The sequence below is a fragment of the Bubalus kerabau genome, chromosome 3 (assembly GCF_029407905.1).
Source record: "Bubalus kerabau isolate K-KA32 ecotype Philippines breed swamp buffalo chromosome 3, PCC_UOA_SB_1v2, whole genome shotgun sequence".
Lineage (NCBI taxonomy): Eukaryota > Metazoa > Chordata > Mammalia > Artiodactyla > Bovidae > Bubalus > Bubalus kerabau.
In genome coordinates, this window is record NC_073626.1 from 26517636 (window position 1) to 26536523 (window position 18888).

An 18888-nucleotide genomic window follows, 5' to 3' on the forward strand; every position below is an offset into this window, starting at 1 on the left:
GTTTATCACACACTCTGGGGGGACTCAGAAATGCATATTATCCACTAGAGTTGTGGCTTTGTCTTAGTGGCCTTCTGAAACCTACTTACGGGGAAGAATACACCCCAGCCAAGGCATCAGCACGTCACTGATGTTTATCTTAGAGACAGAAAAAGATTTAAATATTGAAGCCTACTATTAGTCTAATTAAAGAGGAGTTCAAGGAGTGAACTAACCCAGAATTAGATACTTTGTTTTAAAATCATGGCAAAGGAGAAAAAAAACAGGAATATACATTTTGTAACTTTTAAATAATAGCAGATTACTATAAAGTGTATTTATCTTTGAGGTTGCAAAGATGTAGGAAACCACCATGATAGAGGGAATTAAGGCCTTTCTTCTAGCCCCGGAAAACATGCCTGACGACAGAATGTAGAAAACTCAAGGAAAAAACAGGGAAGGGAGCAAGGAAACCTCCAGATCCACAAATGACCAAATTTAGGAATATATAAGAAATAATAACCATTATTGTTTTATGATGCCACCCTCCACTTCTGTTTTCTTTCTACTTCTTTCCTTGAAACTGTATAAAGCAGATGATTGCCAGTCCATATTTATTTGAGATAAAAAGTTATATAATAATATGGACAGAAGATCCGAGGCACAGGAGGCACTAAAGGTTGAAAACAAAGGGGACCAGGAAAGAATGAAGATAAGGTATAGTGATCAATACTGAGAATGTCCAGGTCAAACATGGGGGCCAAGGAAACCAGCAAGAAGGACATTTTCTGCAGGGTCACTCAACCAGGAGCAAACGAGATCCTGAGAAGCACTCTTGTTGTGGAGGAATAGGAGCCAAGCAGGAGACCTTTTCAGGCCGTGAAGAAGCTGGGACAGAAGGTTCTTCTTTGAGTGTTACCATCTTCACTTCAGCTCAGGGGTCCTTCAGGAAGCAGAGGACAGTGTCATTTCCAGTCTTACTTTACAAGCAGCACTTCCCCTTGTCTCTGCCTCTCAGAGCCTTCTGTTAAAGCATTGCAGTAAGAAGGGGAAATTTTCTTAAGTCTCCTTGGGCCAAAGCCACTTTACAGTTCAAACCTTCTGTTTAGTGGACAGAAGAAGCTTCAGTGTAAACTGCATGATCAGAAGTCAGATCCACAGTCTTTTTCATTATTTCTGTCTCCTGTCTTGTCACCTCTACCATCTGCTCTAGGAGACTAAATATGATTCTAAAAGAGAGTTAAGAAGCATTACCTAATAGGCTGAAGTGCAGGGTGTCCTGGAAAAGAGGAAGAAAGACATATAGTTAAAAGATGGAGGTAAATCCATCCCCAAACACAATGTTCCCAGACCCAGAGCACTCTCCTAAGATTTCTCTCACACCACAGCCCACATCACTGGATGCCAGGATAGAGAGAAACTGAAGCTTCTCTCACACAAACCCATTGTAATTTCATCAGCCTTAGTGTCTCTTCCCACATTTGCCCCAGGATCTCCACCCCAAATTTCATGTGTGTTAACCATTTTCTGATTGTTATAGGCCATCACCTTTCATGTTTCAACCATGGCTAATCATGGACTGTCAGTGTCTGGATTTTCAAGAAATTTGAGGTAACTAGGTAATGACAGACTTTGTACAGGGTCACCGAACCACCCGAGCAAAGTCACATTTCTTCTCCCAAAAGCCTGAGAGGAATATCATCTGCCAACTGGTTCCTCACCTTTCTTACTCCTGAGGTGGATGAACAGCCCCACGCCAAGGAAGAGCAGACCCAGAACAAAGCCTCCGATTCCACTCATCAGCTTCCTCTGAGCAGAGTCAGACTGTGCTCCTGAGAAAAGAAGCTAATTTTAGTCATTTTTATCCCAAATACAACTTCTCTATTTCAATCTCTAAGACTGAGAATTTTTTAATGTATTTTTTTTTTAGTTGAAGGATAATTGCTTTACAGAATTGTGATGGTTTCTGTCAAATGTCAACATGAATCAGCCAAGGTATACATATGTCCCCTCCCCCTTGAACCTCCGGCCCATCTCCCTCCCCATCCCACCCCTCTAGGTTACAGAGCCCCTGTTTGAGTTCCCTGAGTCATACAGGTATCTGTTTTACATATGGTGATGTAAGTTTCCATGTTACGCTCTCCATACAACTCACTCTCTCCTTCCTTTCCCCGTCCCATGTGCATATAAGTCTGTTCTCTATGTGTGTATCTCTACTGCTGCCCTGCAGAAACTTTCATCAGTACCATCTGTCTAGATTGCATATATATGTGTTAGTGCATGATATTTATCTTTCTCTTTCTTACCTATTTCACTCTGTATACTAGGTTCTAGGTTCATCCACCTCATTAGAACTGACTCAAATGTGTCCCTTTATATGATTAAGTTTCTGCCAAATGTCAATTTGTATATACGTACATTGTATATAGGTACCACAGGTTTTTTATCTATTCATCTGTTGATGGACATCTAGGTTGTTTCCATGTTCTAGCTATTGTAAATAGTGCTGCAATGAACATTGGGGTACATGTGTCTTTTTAATTTTGGTTTCTTCAGGGTATATGCCTAGTAGTGGGATTGCTGGGTCATAGGGTGATTTTATTCCTAGTTTTTTAAGGAATCTCCATACCACCTTCCAAAGTGGCTGCATAAGATTGAGAAATTTTTATTAAACTTTTTATTTTGTATTGGAGTATGGCCAATTAACAATATTGTGACAGTTTCAGGCAGACAGGAAAGGAACTAAGCCAGACATATACATGTATCCATTCTCCCCCAAGGGAGAAGGAAATGACTCCCCATTCCAGTATTCTTATCCAGGAAATCCCATGGATGGAGGAGCCTGGTGGGCTACAGTCCATGGGATCACAAAGAGTTGGACATGACTTAGCAACTAAACAATAACAATTCTCCCCTAAACTCCCCTCCCATCCAGGCTGCTACATAACATTGAGCAGACCTATTATAAGACAGAGAGTTTTGAGAAGGAGGAAAGAAGGCTGCCCTGACCAGAATAACTGGCAATTCCTACAAAAATTTGTCTTAAAAATCACACAGAGTAGCTTCAAGATTCAGGCACTGAACTCATTTAAACATTGCAGTCCTGATATAAGGCCACAGGACTTCAGTATTTGATAGGTGAGGAACCTGGGGCTGAATGAGGTTAATTAGCTTGTGTATGGTGACAGAGCCAATAAAGGGCATAGCTGAGGTTGAACTCCACTCACGTCAGGAAGGTTTCTACACTGTAAAGGATGCACCTTTTCTCAGATCACAGTGAACAACTCAGAGCAACAGTGTCGGAAGTACAAGCCCAGCCGGAGTCAGGGGACTAGTGCCCAGGTCACAGGGTGACCGTGACTTGAGATTTCATGGAGGCTCAGACCAGGGATACCTCTTTTCTCCTTGTCAGGAAGAAATGCCTCCCCAGGGGGTGTAGGTATTTGGAGAAACTATGCCAAGATATCCGTAAAGTATCAGAGGATTTCTATCACAGGATAAAGGACTCCCCTAATAACCTCAGCTGAAGGACAGGAGAATAAGGAGCAAATGAACACATGTTGTAGGGAGAGGAGACACCTGAAACTCAGGGGAAGGCAAGCCCCCTCCACAGTGGGTGAGGAACATACAAGATAGAGAGCTTCTCACTCCATTCCACTGTGAGAGGGCTCGTCCGGCTGGGGTGATCCACTTGGCAGGTGTAGACCTCTCCACTCTGAGGAACTGTTTCAAGCATCACCATGGTCTGGAAGGTCCAGTCTCCATTCTGGATCAGGCCTGTGGAGATCACCCCAGCCTCCTCTTCATGGCCGTTCCGGAACCACCTGACTTCAATGTGGCCTGGGTAGAAACCGTTCACAGAGCAGACCAGGAGGTTGTGGTGCTGCAGGGGCTGGGTCTTTGCAGGATACACAGTCACTATAGGCTCCACTGGGAGAGAAAAGGTGGAGGGAATCAGTGAGCAAGACAAAGTGAGTCACCTTGATTGGCTGCCTTTCTAAACCAATCACCAGAGCAGAATGCAGTCTCAGGTAGGCCAGACAGGCCATTTGGCCCAACCTTAGGAGCTAGTACTGTGAGCCCTGACTTTAATTCTTACAGCACTGGCCCATTACATTTGAAAGATGTTGAAAAAATATGTGTGTGTGTTTCATAGCATGAAAAATAATTCATTGTTGAACTGAAGCATTTACAAATCTTTCAAGGCATACAGTGTACTGATTAAAAGCATGATTTCTGAAGCCAGACAGCCTGGATTCACATCCAGGCTCTTCCTCTTAGTGACTGGGAGAATTTTTACATTTCCATGTGCCTCAGCTTTCTATCTATAAAAGTGGATTATTATCCTAATTTACCTCTCAGTGCTATGTGAGGATTATTCCATGTAAAGTATGTAAAACAATAAATGGAACTTAGTCTTCAATATATGTTAGCTATTGTTATCCTTGTTTAACTGAAGAGAAAATATGAATCAAAGTGTCGATAAATTAGTGAACAGCAGTGGGGTAGGTGTGGATATAGAATATGACGTCTTGGGAAAGCTGTCTCCAGGCACTCACACCTTAGAACACCTCAGAATGGTTCCACCCTGGGAAGAAGGAAAGACACGGGTGATTCTCTAAGTCTATGAGTTGAATCCCAAGAAAAACTTGAGTCCTGAAGGAGAGGTAAAGCAGGAAGGAAAGTCACTAATTAAAAAGAAAAAATTCTTTGACTTTCCTGGTGGTCCAGCGGTTAAGAATCCACCTGCCAATCCACCCACTGGTTCAGGGGATGCAAGTTCAATTCCTGATCTGGGAAGATCTCACATGCTCCAAGGAAACTAAACCCATGCCACAACTACTGAACCCACATGCTGCAACTGCTGAAGCTCCCACACCCTAGAGCCCATGCTCTGCAACAAGAGAACCCACTGCAGTGAGAAGCCCATGCACTGCAACTAGAAAGCAGTCTTTGCTCCCTGCAACTAGAGAAAGCCTGCATGCAGAAAGGAAAACCCAGCACAGTCAAAAATTAATAAATCTTAAAAGAGTACAAAACTTAAAATTTCTTCTAATTGTATAACCCCAGAACCAGCTCCAATCTGGCCCTATTCTGTTTCAAGCAAGATACTGAGTTGCTTTTCAGAGACGAAAGAACAAAACCATGAGTCCTGCAGCTGAAGCATGAGCAAAGGTGAAAATTTGGACCCAGAACCAAAGTTTCTCCCTGACCACAGAAGCAAAAGTCACAGATGTGAAGCAAAGGGTCCATCATCCAGGAAGATGAGGTGCTGAAGCTCCTGTACCACAGCTGACCATGAATGTCCAAGTTCCACAGCCCTTTGTTGGGTAGCACAATCACAGACACCTCAATGCCTTCTCCTCCTTTCTAACCACCTAGAGGGTTAGTCACTCAGTCGCGTCCAACTTTTTGCGACCCCATGGACTGTAGCCCGCCAGGCTTCTCTGTCCATGGAATTCTACAGGCAAGAATACTTGAGTGGGTAGCCATTCTCTTCTCCAGGGGATCTTCCCCAGCTAGGGATCAAACTCAGGTCTCCTGCACTGCGGGCAGATTCTTTATGTCTGAGCCACCAAGAAAGCCTAACCACCCCTCCCAGTCAGTATTCCTCCATATCCCCTTCCCCTTTCTGCCACCTCACCTCTCCCACAGTCTGCCACCATCTTTCCTTCCTGCATCAGTCCCCCACACCTCTTACCCTCTCCGGTCCTCTCAGACACCCGGCCCCTTCCCCCGCCACATGCTCTCTCCCCTCTCACAATCACACACTGTCTCCCCGACAGCATGTGAGACTCCCAGTCTCATCCTCTCACAGCAACTTTCCTAACTTGAACTTGCTCACAATCCAACACTCACCTGGACGCAGTCTCTGTCTCTGTCCTCCTGTCTCTCTGTCTCTCTCTCACACACACATTCCTGCACACATGCACGCACATACACACAACCTCCCCGAGGTCACCCACTGGCCTGCTCACCTCGGCGCTGCCTCAGGAAGCTACCAATGCCCTGGTAGTTGGATCTGCACAACGTGTCCACCTTGGCCCGCATCTGCTCCATGAAGTCCTTTTGCTGGTTCCAGTACTCGGCATCCAGCCTCCCCAGCTCCGTCAGGGCCGTGAACTCCCCCACATCGCTGTCGAAGTGCACATCCTCCTGCGTGTTGTAGATGTATCTGGCAAAGAACCGCATCCGCTCTAACCCGTTGGAGAAACGACACTCACCCTTAAACTGATGGATGAAATGCGCTGTGAAGACGTGAAAGATCTGATCACTGGGCGGGTTCCTGGAAATGACTAACTGCAACGCCCACCAAGGGGCGAGGGAGAAGGGGGTCGCTAGGAGAGAAGGGAGCACTACGAACTCCTTCATTGGCTCCACTGGCACCCCTAACTACCAGCACTCATGGTTCATCTTTCATCTGCAGGGTCAATCCAGACCATGGTGGTGGGGGAAGGCCCCTCTGATCCTAAGCCATGTGGGATGCAGTCAGCTCTGCACTTGGCTAGAGACCTCCAAGCCTGAGCTGGGCCAGGATTTACCCCATTGCTTCCACCTCCTGAATGCTTTCACCAGAAAAACACTCACTGCTCCTTCCTCTCATCCCACAGGCCTTCAGCAGTTCCTGAAAGACTTCCTTACCTGGTGCTGACCTTGTGCCAGGCCTGTGCTGCTGCCCCTGGAAATCCAAAGAAGGAAAAACAGACCTCTCCCCTACCTTATCTAGGAGCATAACATTTAGTGAGAGTGATGGAGGAAACCCAACCACGCAAGAGTTAATTACACAAGAGTCAGAAATATCAGAAGAAAAGTGAGGAGTTCTAGAAGAGAGAATAATTACATTAGGGTGGCAGAGAAGTTGTCTCAAATGATATTTAAGACGTGACATGACACAAATTTGTAAATCAACTATGAAAGTGAAAGTCACTCAGTTGTGTCCAACTCTTTGCAACCCCAAGGACTGTAGCCTAACCTCTTTCGGAATATATAAACAAACATTTGATACAATGTGTGTGAGCTCAGTCATTTCAGTCCTATCCTATTCTTTGTGGTTCTATGGACTGTAGCCCACCAGGCTCCTCTGTCCATGGAATTCTCTAGGCAAGAATACTGGAATGGGTAGTTGTTCCCTTCTCCAGGAGATCTTCCCAACCTAGGGATCGAACCCAGGTCTCCCACATTACAGACAGATTCTTCACCAGCTGAACCACCGGGGAAGTTCATAATCAACTATACTTCAGGGTTTTTTTTTTTTTTTTTTTTTTTAAGATGTGACATGAAAGGTTAGCTTTAGATGGGCCGAAGGCAAGAAGTGTGTGTATGTCTGGGAGAAATAGGAGGCATGTTTCAGGTAAAGGTAGTAGCATGTGTAAAGGCTTGAAAGAGATAATGAGTTTCTGCAGGAATCCAGAGGAAAACTTCTCACTAAAAGCACAGAGAGTGAGGAAGCAGGGTGAAATTTTTCACTAGAAAAATCACAGAAGCCAGTTCTTAAGTCTTATAGTTGATGTTAGGGTTTTGAATTTATGATAAATGGGAAACTTTTGAAGACTTTTAAGGAAATTAAAACCATGATCCCAGTATACTTCTACCTTTCCTTTTTGGAATTTTCAAATCCAGATAGCTCTAAAAACCAATTTATTTTTAAATTTGGTGACAGAACTGTCTTTTCAAATTTGACCTGATTAGGTAAGAGATCAAATATGTCTCTTAGGTGAGGGTGGCTATTCTAAACATTGTAGGCTGTCTACCAGCATCTCTGGCCTCTACTCACCTGATGTCACAAGAAACCCTCAGTGTAACAACCAAAAATGGCTCTCAGTTCAGTTCAGTCCCTCAGTCAGGTCCGACTCTTTGCGATGCCATGGACTGTCCCACACCAGGCCTCCCTGTCCATCACCAACTCCCGGAACTTGCTCAAACTCACGTCCATCAAGTCGGTGATGCCATCCAACCATCTCATCCTTTGTCATCCCCTTCTTCTCCTGCCTTCGATCTTTCCCAGCATCAGGGTGTTTTCAAATGAGTCAGTTCTTCCTATTAGGTGGCCAAAGGATTGGAGTTTCAGCTTCAGGATTAGCCCTTCCAATGAATATTCAGGACTGGTATCCATTAGGATGGACCGGTTGGACCTCCTTGCAGTCCAAGGGACTCTCAAGAGTCTTCTCCAACAACACAGTTCAAACGCATCAATTCTTAGGCACTCAGCTTTCTTTATAGTCCAACTCTCACATCCATACACGACTACTGGAAAAACCATAGCTTTGACTAGATGGACCTTTGTCAGCACAGTAATGTCTCTGCTATTTAATATGCTGTCTATGTTGGTTGGAGCTTTTCTTCCAAGGAGCAAGCGTCTTGTAATTTCATGGCTGCAGTCACCATCTGCAGTGATTTTGGAGCCCCCAAAAATAAAGTCTGCCACTGTTTTCCCATCTATTTGCCATGAAGTGATGGGACCAGATGTCATGATCTTCATTTTCTGAATGTTGTTGCTGCTGCTGCTAAGTCGCTTCAGTCATGTCCTACTCTACGGGACCCCATAGACGGCACCTACCCAGCTCCCCCATCCCTGGGATTCTCCAGGCAAGAACACTGGAGTGAGTTGCCGTTTCCTTCTCTGACTGTTGAGTTTTAAGCTAACTTTTTCACTCTCCTCTTTCACTTTCATCAAAAGGCTCTTTCTTTACTTTTTCTTCACTTTCTGCAATAAAGGGTGGTGTCATCTGCATATCTGAGGTTATTGATATTTCTCCCAGCAATCTTGATTCCAGCTTGTGCTTCATCCAGCCCAGCATTTCACATGATGTACTCTGCATATAAGTTAAATAAGCAGGGTGACAATATACAGCCTTGACGTACTCCTTTCCTGATTTGGAACCAGTCTGTTGCTCCACATCCAGTTCTAACTGTGGCTTCTTGACCTGTATACAGGTTTCTCAGGAGGCAGGTCAGGTGGTCTGGTATTCCCATCTCTTTCAGAATTTTCCACAGTTTGTTGTGACTCACAGTGTCAAAGGCTTTGGTGTAGTCAATAAAGCAGATGTTTTTCTGGAACTCTCTTGCTTTTTTGATGATCCAACGAATGTTGGCAATTTGATCTCTGGTTCCTCTGCCTTTTCTAAACCCAGCTTAAACATCTGGAACTACACAGTTCATGTACTGTTGAAGCCTGGCGTGGAGCATTACTTTGCTGGTATGTGAGATAAGTGCAATTGTGCAGTAGTTTGAACATTCTTTGGAATTGCCTTTCTTTGGGATTGGAATGAAAACTGACCTTTTCCAGTCCTATGGCCACCGCTGAGTTTTCTCAATATGCTGGCATATTGAGTGCAGCACTTTCATAGCATCAACTTTTAGGATTTGAAATAGCTCAACTGGAATTCCATCACCTCCACTAGCTTTGTTTGTAGTGATGCTTCCTAAGGCCCACTTGACTTCATATTCCAGGATGTCGGGGTCTAGGTGAGTGATCATTACCATCATGGTTATCTGGGTCATGAAAATCTTTTTTGTATAGTTCTGTGTATTCTTGCCACCTCTTCTTAAAATCTTCTGCTTCTGCTTCTGGCTCTAGATATTGCCAAATATTCGGGGTCAAGGATTTGGGGGAAGTGTTGGTGATCTGTCACTGGATGAGTTCAACTAGTATAAATCATCTGAAAATATGTGGTCAATAGCCACGGTTAATTTTGGAGTACTGAGAATTACATTAAAAGTTTTGCCAATATTTTATCTGTTGAAAATCTTGTTCCTATATGAAATTTCTATTTTTAAAGAATCCACTCCCAATGAAGAGCTATTTTTCCAGCAAAATAAATTTGAGTATGAGTTACTTATTTCTTTGCCTCACCAGCCAATTAAAAAGACATATAATTTATTCTTCACATCATCTTCCTTCTTAATTTCCCTGCCACTTGTCCACTAATCTATATTAGTAAACTACAACTACAGATATTTCAGTCCTATTCAAAGCCCCAGATAACTCATTTCTAACTCTGCCTGCTACACCCAATAATACCAGTATTATTGGTATTAATAATATTGAATTACTAGCCTTTGCCAGATGTAGGACTCTCATCTCTGCAGTCAAGTACCCTTAGAAAGTACTCATCTCACATGCTAACAAGGAAATGCTTAAAATTCTCCAAGCCAGACTTCTGCAATACGTGAACTGTGAACTTCCAGATGTTCAAGCTGGTTTTAGAAAAGGCAGAGGAACCAGAGATCAAATTGTCAACAGCCACTGGATCATCAAAAAGCAAAAGAGTTCCAGAAAAACATCTATTTCTGCTTTATAGACTATGCCAAAGCCTTTGACTGTGTGGATCACAATAAACTGTGGAAATTTCTGAAAGAGATGGGAATACCAGACCACCTGATCTGCCTCTTGAGAAACCTCTATGCAGGTCAAGAAGTCACAGTTAGAACTGGACATGGAACAACAGACTGGTTCCAAATCAGGAAAGGAGTACGTCAAGGCTGTATATTGTCACCCTGCTTATTTAACTTATATGCAGAGTACATCATGAGAAACACTGGGCTGGAAGAAGCACAAGCTGGAATCAAGATTGCCAGGAGAAATATCAATAACCTCAGATATGCAGGTGACACCACCCTTATGGCAGAAAGTGGAGAGGAACTAAAAAGCGTCTTGATGAAAGTGAAAGTGGAGAGTGAAAAAGTTGGCTTAAAGCTCAACATTCAGAAAACGAAGGTCATGGCATCTGGTCCCATCAGTTCATGGCAAATAGGTGGGGAAACAGTGGAAACAATGGCTGACTTTATTTTTCTGGGCTCCTTTGGAGCCCATCACTGCAGATGGTGACTGCAGCCATGAAATTAAAAGACAGTTATTCCATGGAAGGAAAGTTATGACCAACCTAGACAGCATATTAAAAAGCAGAGACATTACTTTTTCAACAAAGGTCTGTCTAGTCAAGGCTATGGTTTTTCCAGTGGTCATGTATGGATGTGAGAGCGGGACTGTGAAGAAAGCTGAGCACCAAAGAATTGATGCTTTTGAACTGTGGTGTTGGAGAAGACTCTTGAGAGTCCCTTGGACTGCAAGGAGATCCAAGCAGTCAATCCTAAAGGAGATCAGTCCTGGGTGTTCATTGGAAGGACTGATGTTGAAGCTGAAACTCCAATATTTTGGCCACCTCATGCAAAGAGTTGAGTCATTTGAAAAGACCCTGATGCTGGGAAAGATTGAGGGCAGGAGGAGAAGCAGATGACAGAGGATGAGATGGTTGGATGGCATCACCGATTCGATGGACATGGGTTTGGGTAGACTCCGGGAGTTGGTGATAGACAGGGAGGCCTGGCATGTTGCGGTTCATGGGGGCACAAAGAGTCGGATACAACTGAGCGACTGACCTGAACTGAACCCTTAGAAAAGGAGAAGGTTAGAAAAAATAACATTCTCATATAGACAGCTTATAGAAAAAGAACAGGACCCCAGACTTTGAATACAGGCCTTCACTTAGAAATGACGGCAGAGAGGAGTGTTCTCTGGGTCAGACTAGGTCCACTTACTATTCAGGAATTCTCTAATACCTTCTTGTCACATGATTAAGTTTGAAAAGAGCAAGTCACACAACAATCTCCCCAGATCTGTTCCCTTTATCTTTTCTATTGTCTTTGTCACCACCACTCTAAGTGAAGCCACAGTATACCTGCCCTGTAGAATTCTGCCATGTTCTTAAATGGTGTCCTCCACTCCACTTGTGAACCTCTGGAGTCCAGTCTCCACGTGGTAGCTAGATTATTTTTTAAAATAAACAAACTGACTCTCCTTATAATCTCTCAGTAGTTTCACATATCTCCATAAATAAAAGTCAAAGTTTGGACCACGGGGGCTTTCCTGGTGGCTCAGTGGTGAAGAATTTGCCTGCCAATGCAGGAGACATGAGTTCAATCCCTCATCAGGGAGGATCCCGCGTGTTGTGGAGCAATGAAGCCCATGCGCCACAACTATTGAAGCTGTGCTCCAGAGCCCAGAAGCCACAACTACTGAAACCCGTTTGCCCTAGAGCCTGCGCTCTGCAGCAGGAAAACCCACCGCAATGAGCAGCCTGTGCACCACAGCTAGAGAAAAGCGTGCTCGGCAACAAAGACCCAGCATAGCCAAAGATAAACACAAGAATAAATTTTTTTTTAAAAAGTTCTCATCACAGCCACCAGAGCCTAATATGATTTGGCTCCTAGTTTCCTCTCCAATCTCATCTTATTTCATGGTCCAACCAGCTTTCTCTGCTTCAGCTGCTCTAATCTTCATTCTATCCCTTAAACACAGCAAACATCTTCTCACATTTCGGCCTCTCCTCTGCTCCGTCTCCCTGGGGCACTTGTCCCTAAGATCCCTCACGTGTCTGGCTTCTTCTCATCGTTTATGTCTCAGTCGACTGTCACCTTCTCAGGGAGAGCTTCCTAGACACTTGAACTGAAGTCAGGTGAATACAGTTCTCTCTGTTCTACAACCCTGAAGTGTTCTTTCAGCATTTATTGCTCTCTGAAATGATTTTCCCTGTTAAGTGTTTACTCAGTTGTTGTCTTCCTCTCCCACCATTAGGTAAGCTCATGACTGCAGGGGACTTTCCTAAGTTACTGAAATAGAATTCTCTGAGCCAAGAACAGAACCCAGCATATAATAGTTGCTCAGAAAAAGACATTTGAGTTCAAAATGAACAAACTCAGCGTTCTTTGTGTGACTCCTGGAAGGCAAGAAAGAGCTCAGCTCTAAAATTCTTTTATTCTGTAGGCATATGATATCCTTTTCATTTCCTGTGAGGAATTCAGGCAAACTTCCTTTTGCTCCTCCTACTAGTTGGAAGAAACATTCACAAGACAGGAAAAGGTGATTTTAAGATTCAAGGAAACTTTCATTAAGTTTCATCTCATCCAATTGATCTGTTATAGTGCTGAGGGTTTGTGCAAACTTTTTTCTCTAATGGGGATTTTTTCTAATGATCATGGCATAGCTTGAGGAAAGAATAGGGAAGAACCAGAAAGGAGAGGACACCAAACATGACTAATTAAGGAAATTAAATGGCATTATTAGTGAATCTACAAAGTTTGGGGCCAATATCTGATAGGCCAATGAGTTCCCTTGACTTGCTTCTTGACTTTCAACCCAGTAGGATGGAAACAACCTCACATTCTCAGGACTCTTCTCAGAGTTTATAGTTTGTCATATTAAAATGCTGATATTTGACTACTTGTAACTTACAAAAACAGAATTTCCTGTAATTTATCCTCTACTAGCTGAATCCCTTTGCATGTGCTCAGACCAGAGAATGGGGAGATAGAGGAGAAACTAATCATGTAGAAAGATTCAAAATAGATTTATAAAGAACACTAACCTGTATCAGGTTTTCAGAAGATGCCATGAATTCTTTAAGGCACTAAAGAACACCCTATGGATGCTCCTTATCTACAGAATCATTCTAAGTAGTTAAAGATCCCTGGTTTAGCTCCAGGATGCTTTACCCAGAAGAAAGAGAGAAAATTAATGCCAACTTCTGTCAGAGAAGCTCCAGGGCAGGGATATAGGCATTTTAAACATTGTAGTTCAGGGAGATAGGAAAAGATATAGTGAGGGATGTCCTTTGATACATTCTCACATACTAGGGAAAGACAGCAACATCATAGACTCTCTTAAGGACAAACATAGCATCTTCCTAGGAGAGACCGTTCTAATTCCACGAGAGTCCCTGTAAATTTTCAGAGAAAGTTTTCTTTTTTCTGATATGTGTGTTGAGTGTGTGCTCTTTCGTGTCCAACTCTTTGTGATACCATGGACTGTAGCTCACCAGGGTCCTCTGTCCATGGAATTCTCCAGGCAAGAATACTGGAGTGGATTGCCATTTCCTCCTCCAGGGTATCTTTGCGACTCAATCCTCTTAAGATCCTTAGAGGAATGGGTTGTAAGACTAGAGAGGTTTTACTGGAGGAGAATTGAGAAGACTTATCCCATGTATATGGAGTTACCTTAAGCAGCATTCAGAAGGCAGGCATCCAAAGCCCTTTTCTTGTGGAAGGAATGAAGGCTCCATGGGATAAGGACTGGTGATGACTGAAGAGAATGTCACAGTTTTTTAAGAGATGTAGTCTGGACATAGATAATGGTAACTCCCTTTCTTCTCCCACCCATAATAGCTCACCCTCCCCTCAAAGGTGTGCACTTACTTTGGGTTTCTCTGGCCCAAGAGAAGGGAGGGCTGAGCACCATCAGTAGCACTGCCAAAGCTGCCATCCCGTGAACCACAGACACATCATACAGGAGAATACAGAGCGTGAGGGAGCAGCTGAGAGTCCCTCAGTGAGGACTAGGACCCTCTTCAACCCACGTGGCCAAACAATACTAACCAATGAACTCTTTTTTCCTGGATTGGGTGATCTCAGTGTTAGAAAACCAATCAGCATCCGAGATGGATAGCATCATCATTTGCTGGTCAGAGATTCAGTAGGAAGGTCCTCTTCTGAAGCTTAGAATTTTCTCCATTAAAAAGATTATTTTAACTTAGTACTTTAAAGGTTTGATCCAGTTGTATCTGAGCTATTTTAATTGGGCCCCTCTTGTGCACCAGTTCTGTGCTGGTCACTCATGTGTCACTCATTTGAGCCTTTTAGGAAATCTTTCCTCTTACTTGAGATACTTTCACAAATGTAGGTGTGAATGTATGAGGAATTGAGGAAGTGGAGAGAAAATTGTTGCATTTTAAGAGTCCTATGATCTCATCCTTTTTGCATCATAACTTAGTGTTGTAGATTTGGGGAAATTATTGAATTTGTTGACAACAAAGTACTTTGATTTTTCAAGTATTTCAATTCTGAAAAATGCTGTGATTCTGTGGACAACTGAAAGAACAGTGTCCCTAGTAACAGAATTATAACAGTTGTATGGAGAATATAGACTGTACCTCCTTACAGATAAGATTGTCTCCAATAAACTACAGGAAATTAAATGTTAGTCAATAATTTAATGTAAATGAAAATGTCTTCAGGTTTGTCCCTGATATTATGATTGACTTTAGTGTACCTCCAGAAAACACAGAGATAAAGGGGGACTTATATGATGTGACCTATGTGGAATGGAGGGTCTTAAAGGTATTTTTTATAGTGTGTTATCTAACAAGGTAATAAAACCAACTGCCCACATCATAGTATGCAAGAGACTGAGAGATGGATAAAGGACTTCAAGTCAGCCATTGGCACAATAACTCAGCTTTAAAATGTAATATCTTACCTTAAAAAAGTGTTGAGTTCCTTATTCCTGTTTCCCCTTAGGATTTGCTCATTTTACTGGGGATATGTCCCTTATTTATCAACTTCTCTTGCTTTATCCTAAGAAAAGAAGACTTTGCTAATGAATACATTACAGAGTGTTTAGGAAAGAGAACACTATGGGAAAACTATGAATTATATCTTCTAATATAATCACATAATTTTAAACATATAAATCTATATTAGATAATTCTTGCACATTATTTTAGAATAAATGTAATATCTCAGATTTAGAATGGACTTTAGAGGCCAACTATCTGTCTAAAGTTCAGCATTAATTTACACTCCACCCCAGTTCTGATAAGCATTTATCCTTTATGTGTATTAATAGTTCTAGTGATAGTACTCACCATTTGGCAATAAAAATGACTATAATTAATTGAGCAATTTTTGCTCTCTTTACCTTATACCCAGAATTATACAAGGACCTTTTTATACATCTTTTTGAAACATAATTCTCACATCATTTCAGTGATTTTAGTACTTTTTCTAATCCTACAAAAGAGTAAAATTATGGTTGGAGGTTAAATAACCTTTGCAAGGATACAGGAGTAGAAAATGGCACATTTCAGACTGAACCAAGATATATGTGACTCCAAATAACACAAGCTCAAATATTGGATCATGAGTGAAGTGAAGTGAAAGTCGCTCAGTTGTGTCTGACTCTTTGTGACCTCATGGACTATAACCTGCTAGGCTCCTCTGTCCACAGAATTCTCCAGGCCAGAATGCTGGAGTGGGTAGCCATTCCCTTCTGCAGGGGATCTTCCCAACCCAGGGATCGAACCCAGGTCTCCCACATTGCAGGTGGATTCTTTACTGTCTGAGCCACCAGGGAAGCCATAGAACCAAAACATTTTCTGTTAAGTAGTCACAGAGAGATCAGCTAGAATTCTCATAGACTTGTCCATTAATATCATATGTAGAAAGAGGTTTTTTTTTTTTTCTCTCTTTGGTCTAGATCTTGTGTTCATTGTGCTGGAGCAAAATATACACCTCTTTATCCATTATAATTACTGGCCACATTATTTTTCAAAACTCCATCTTGGTTTTCCACTAGCAACTGCCCAGTGATCCCAGGTGTGCATCTGAAATGTTGTCTACTTCAAAATAAATAATGAATTATTTTATCAGTTCTTTTGCCATTGGTTCATTACCATAGACAAACAAGTTTCTACCTTCAAAACACAAATTTACTAGTCATTCTCACCAGGTAGGAAAAGGAGCTACTCCCCTTGTCTTGACATCTCTTTCTAATGTTGTCAAACAAACCTATAGGAGTTGCATTAAACCTAAAGATCATTGGGGAAGGGGGAGAATTAGTGTGTTTACTATGTTGAATCTACCAATACAAGAACATAGTATGTCTCTCCAAATATTTACAACTTTTGATTATTTAAGCAAGTGTTTAAAACACTTTAAGCATACAAGTTCTATACATGTTTGTTAGGTTTGTATGTATTTATCTCATTTTTGAATGATTGGTCATAATATTTTACTGTTAAATTTGACTCCGTGTATTCACTGCAAGTATATAGAAATAGAATTGATGTGTGTAGGTTTATTTTGCATCCCGAGACGCTGCTAAACTCAGTTGTTATTTTAGAAATATGTTTAAGTCTTTAAACATTTTATAGAACTATCCATTTTATGAAACCACCTGGCTCTGGAGATTTCTTTTTCTTGAGTTTAAATATAAAGAATTAAAATTTGAAAATAGTTGTAGAGGTGTTCAGATTATCCAGTTCATCTTGTGAGAATTTTTTTATTTATACTTCTTGAGGCGTTGGCTCATTTTGCAGAAGTTATCAAATTTGTGTGTATAAAGTTGTTTATAGCATCACTTTATTATTTTTTGGTATCTGTAGGGTCTGTGGGTATCTCTTGTTTTCTTCCTGATACTTGCAAATACTATTTTCTTTATCAGTCTTGCTAAAAGCTTGTCATTTTTACTGATCTTTTCAAAAGGTCAATTTTCATTTTATTGATATTTTATATTGTTCTGTTTTCAATATCACTAATTTCTGCGCATGTCTGAATCTCAATCCTTCCTTCTGCCTGCCTTGAATTTTTTGCTTTTCTTATTTTAGTTCCTTTAGGTGGGAACTTACTTTATTAATACGAGATTTCTCAGCTTCTCTACAGTCAACATTTAGTGCTGTAAATTTCTTGCTAAGCACTGTTTTAGCTGTATCTCACAAATTTTGGTATGTTGTTTTTACATTTTTATTGGGAATATAAAACCTCCACTTAGATCTTTGGATTATTTATAAACATTGATCTGTAAATATTGTTCTCTAAATACTGATTAGATCCTATTTGTTTATAGTGTTCAGTTCTTTTCCATCCTTCTTGAGTTTCTGTTTAGTTGTTTTGAGAGGAATAGTGAAATCTCCAGCTATAATTGTGAATATGTTTTTTTCTCATTTTAGTTTGATCAGTTTTTTCTTCACCTATTTTTCAGCTCCGTTGTTGGGTGCAACACATTCAGGATTGCATTGTTTATGTGGTGGAGAATATTTTTATCTTTATGTAATGTTCCTCCTTTGTTCCTGGTAATTTTATTTGTTCTAAAATCTACTTTATCTTATATTAATACAGACTCTTTTGCTCTGTTTTGATAATATTTGCACATTATACCCCTTTCTTTCTTTTTTTTTTTTTGCATCACTACTGCTAAGTCACTTCAGTCATGTCCCACTCTGTGTGACCCCATAGATGGCAGCCCACCAGGCTCCCCAGTCCCTGGGATTCTCCAAGCCAAGAAACTGGAGTGGGTTGCCATTTCCATCTCCAATGCATGAAAGTGAAAAGTGAAAGTGAAGTTGCTCAGTCGTGTCCGACCCTTAGCGACCCCATGGACTGCAGTCCACCAGGCTCCTCCATCCATGGGATTTTCCAGGCAAGAACACTGGAGCGGGGTGCCATTGCCCTCTCATTCAACATACTTATATTGCTGTAATTGAAGTGAACTTCTCATAGACATTAATTAGTGGGTCATTATCTTATCCATCTAGCAGTTTGATTACAGATTTTCCTCTATTTATGATAGTGTTATTTACTGATTAGTTGAAAATATCAAAACACCAAAAACAAAAACAATTTTAAAAAAGTTGAAAATGTCAAAAATGTGTTTAATACACCTAACCGACTAAACATCATAGCTTACCCTAAACTAACTTAAATGTTAAATGTTAAGCTGAAGCTGAAACTCTAATACTTTGGCCACCTGATGAGAAGAACTGACTCATTGGAAAAGACCCTGATGCTGGGAAAGATTGAAGGCAGGAGAAGGGGACGACAGAGGATGAGATGGTTGGATGGCATCACCAGCTCAATGGACATGAGTTTGAGCAAGCTCTAGGAGTTGGTGATGGACAGGGAGGCCTGGCATGCTACAGTCCATGGGGTAGCAAAGAGTTGGACACGACCGAACGACTGAACTGAACTTAAATGTGACAGTTATATTGGCCCCCAGTTGTGTATAATCATCTAACATACAACCTGTTTTATAACAGTTGTTTAATGCCTCTTGTAATATATTGAGCCCTGTACTGAATGTGGAAACAGAATGGTTTTATGGGTGTAGAATGGTTGTAAATGTGTTGATTGTTAATCCTC

General features: G+C 41.6%; 1 protein-coding gene across 3 annotated transcripts; it reads right to left on the bottom strand.

The window, feature by feature from the left end:
• Positions 1-579: 579 nt before the first annotated feature.
• On the bottom strand, positions 580-14305 carry LOC129645788 (HLA class II histocompatibility antigen, DRB1 beta chain-like). Of its 3 annotated transcripts, none has more exons than XM_055571195.1 (7): positions 14170-14294; positions 13972-14056; positions 5958-6154; positions 3628-3909; positions 1701-1811; positions 1234-1258; positions 580-922 (listed from the first exon to the last, which is right to left on the bottom strand). In XM_055571195.1, exons 1-7 carry the CDS (start codon positions 14234-14236, stop codon positions 904-906), a joined length of 786 nt encoding a protein of 261 aa, XP_055427170.1. In that variant the 5' UTR covers positions 14237-14294; the 3' UTR covers positions 580-903. The 3 variants fall into 3 exon arrangements, with proteins under 3 accessions (XP_055427170.1, XP_055427172.1, XP_055427171.1); XM_055571197.1 differs by having other exon boundaries at positions 5958-6227; positions 14170-14193; XM_055571196.1 differs by lacking the exon at positions 13972-14056 and having other exon boundaries at positions 5958-6227; positions 14170-14305.
• Between the last annotated feature and the right edge of the window lie 4583 nt (positions 14306-18888).

Excerpts from the sequence above, each read along its gene's own strand:
- LOC129645788 (XM_055571195.1), bottom strand. The coding sequence starts at position 14,236 with ATGGCAGCTTTGGCAGTGCTACTGATGGTGCTCAGCCCTCCCTTCTCT. Across the intron at positions 6,155-13,971 it reads CCTTCTGAATGCTGCTTAAG|ATACATCTACAACACGCAGG; the intron begins GTAACTCCATAT and ends GTTCTTTGCCAG. Across the intron at positions 3,910-5,957 it reads CTTCCTGAGGCAGCGCCGAG|TGGAGCCTATAGTGACTGTG; the intron begins GTGAGCAGGCCA and ends TTTCTCTCCCAG.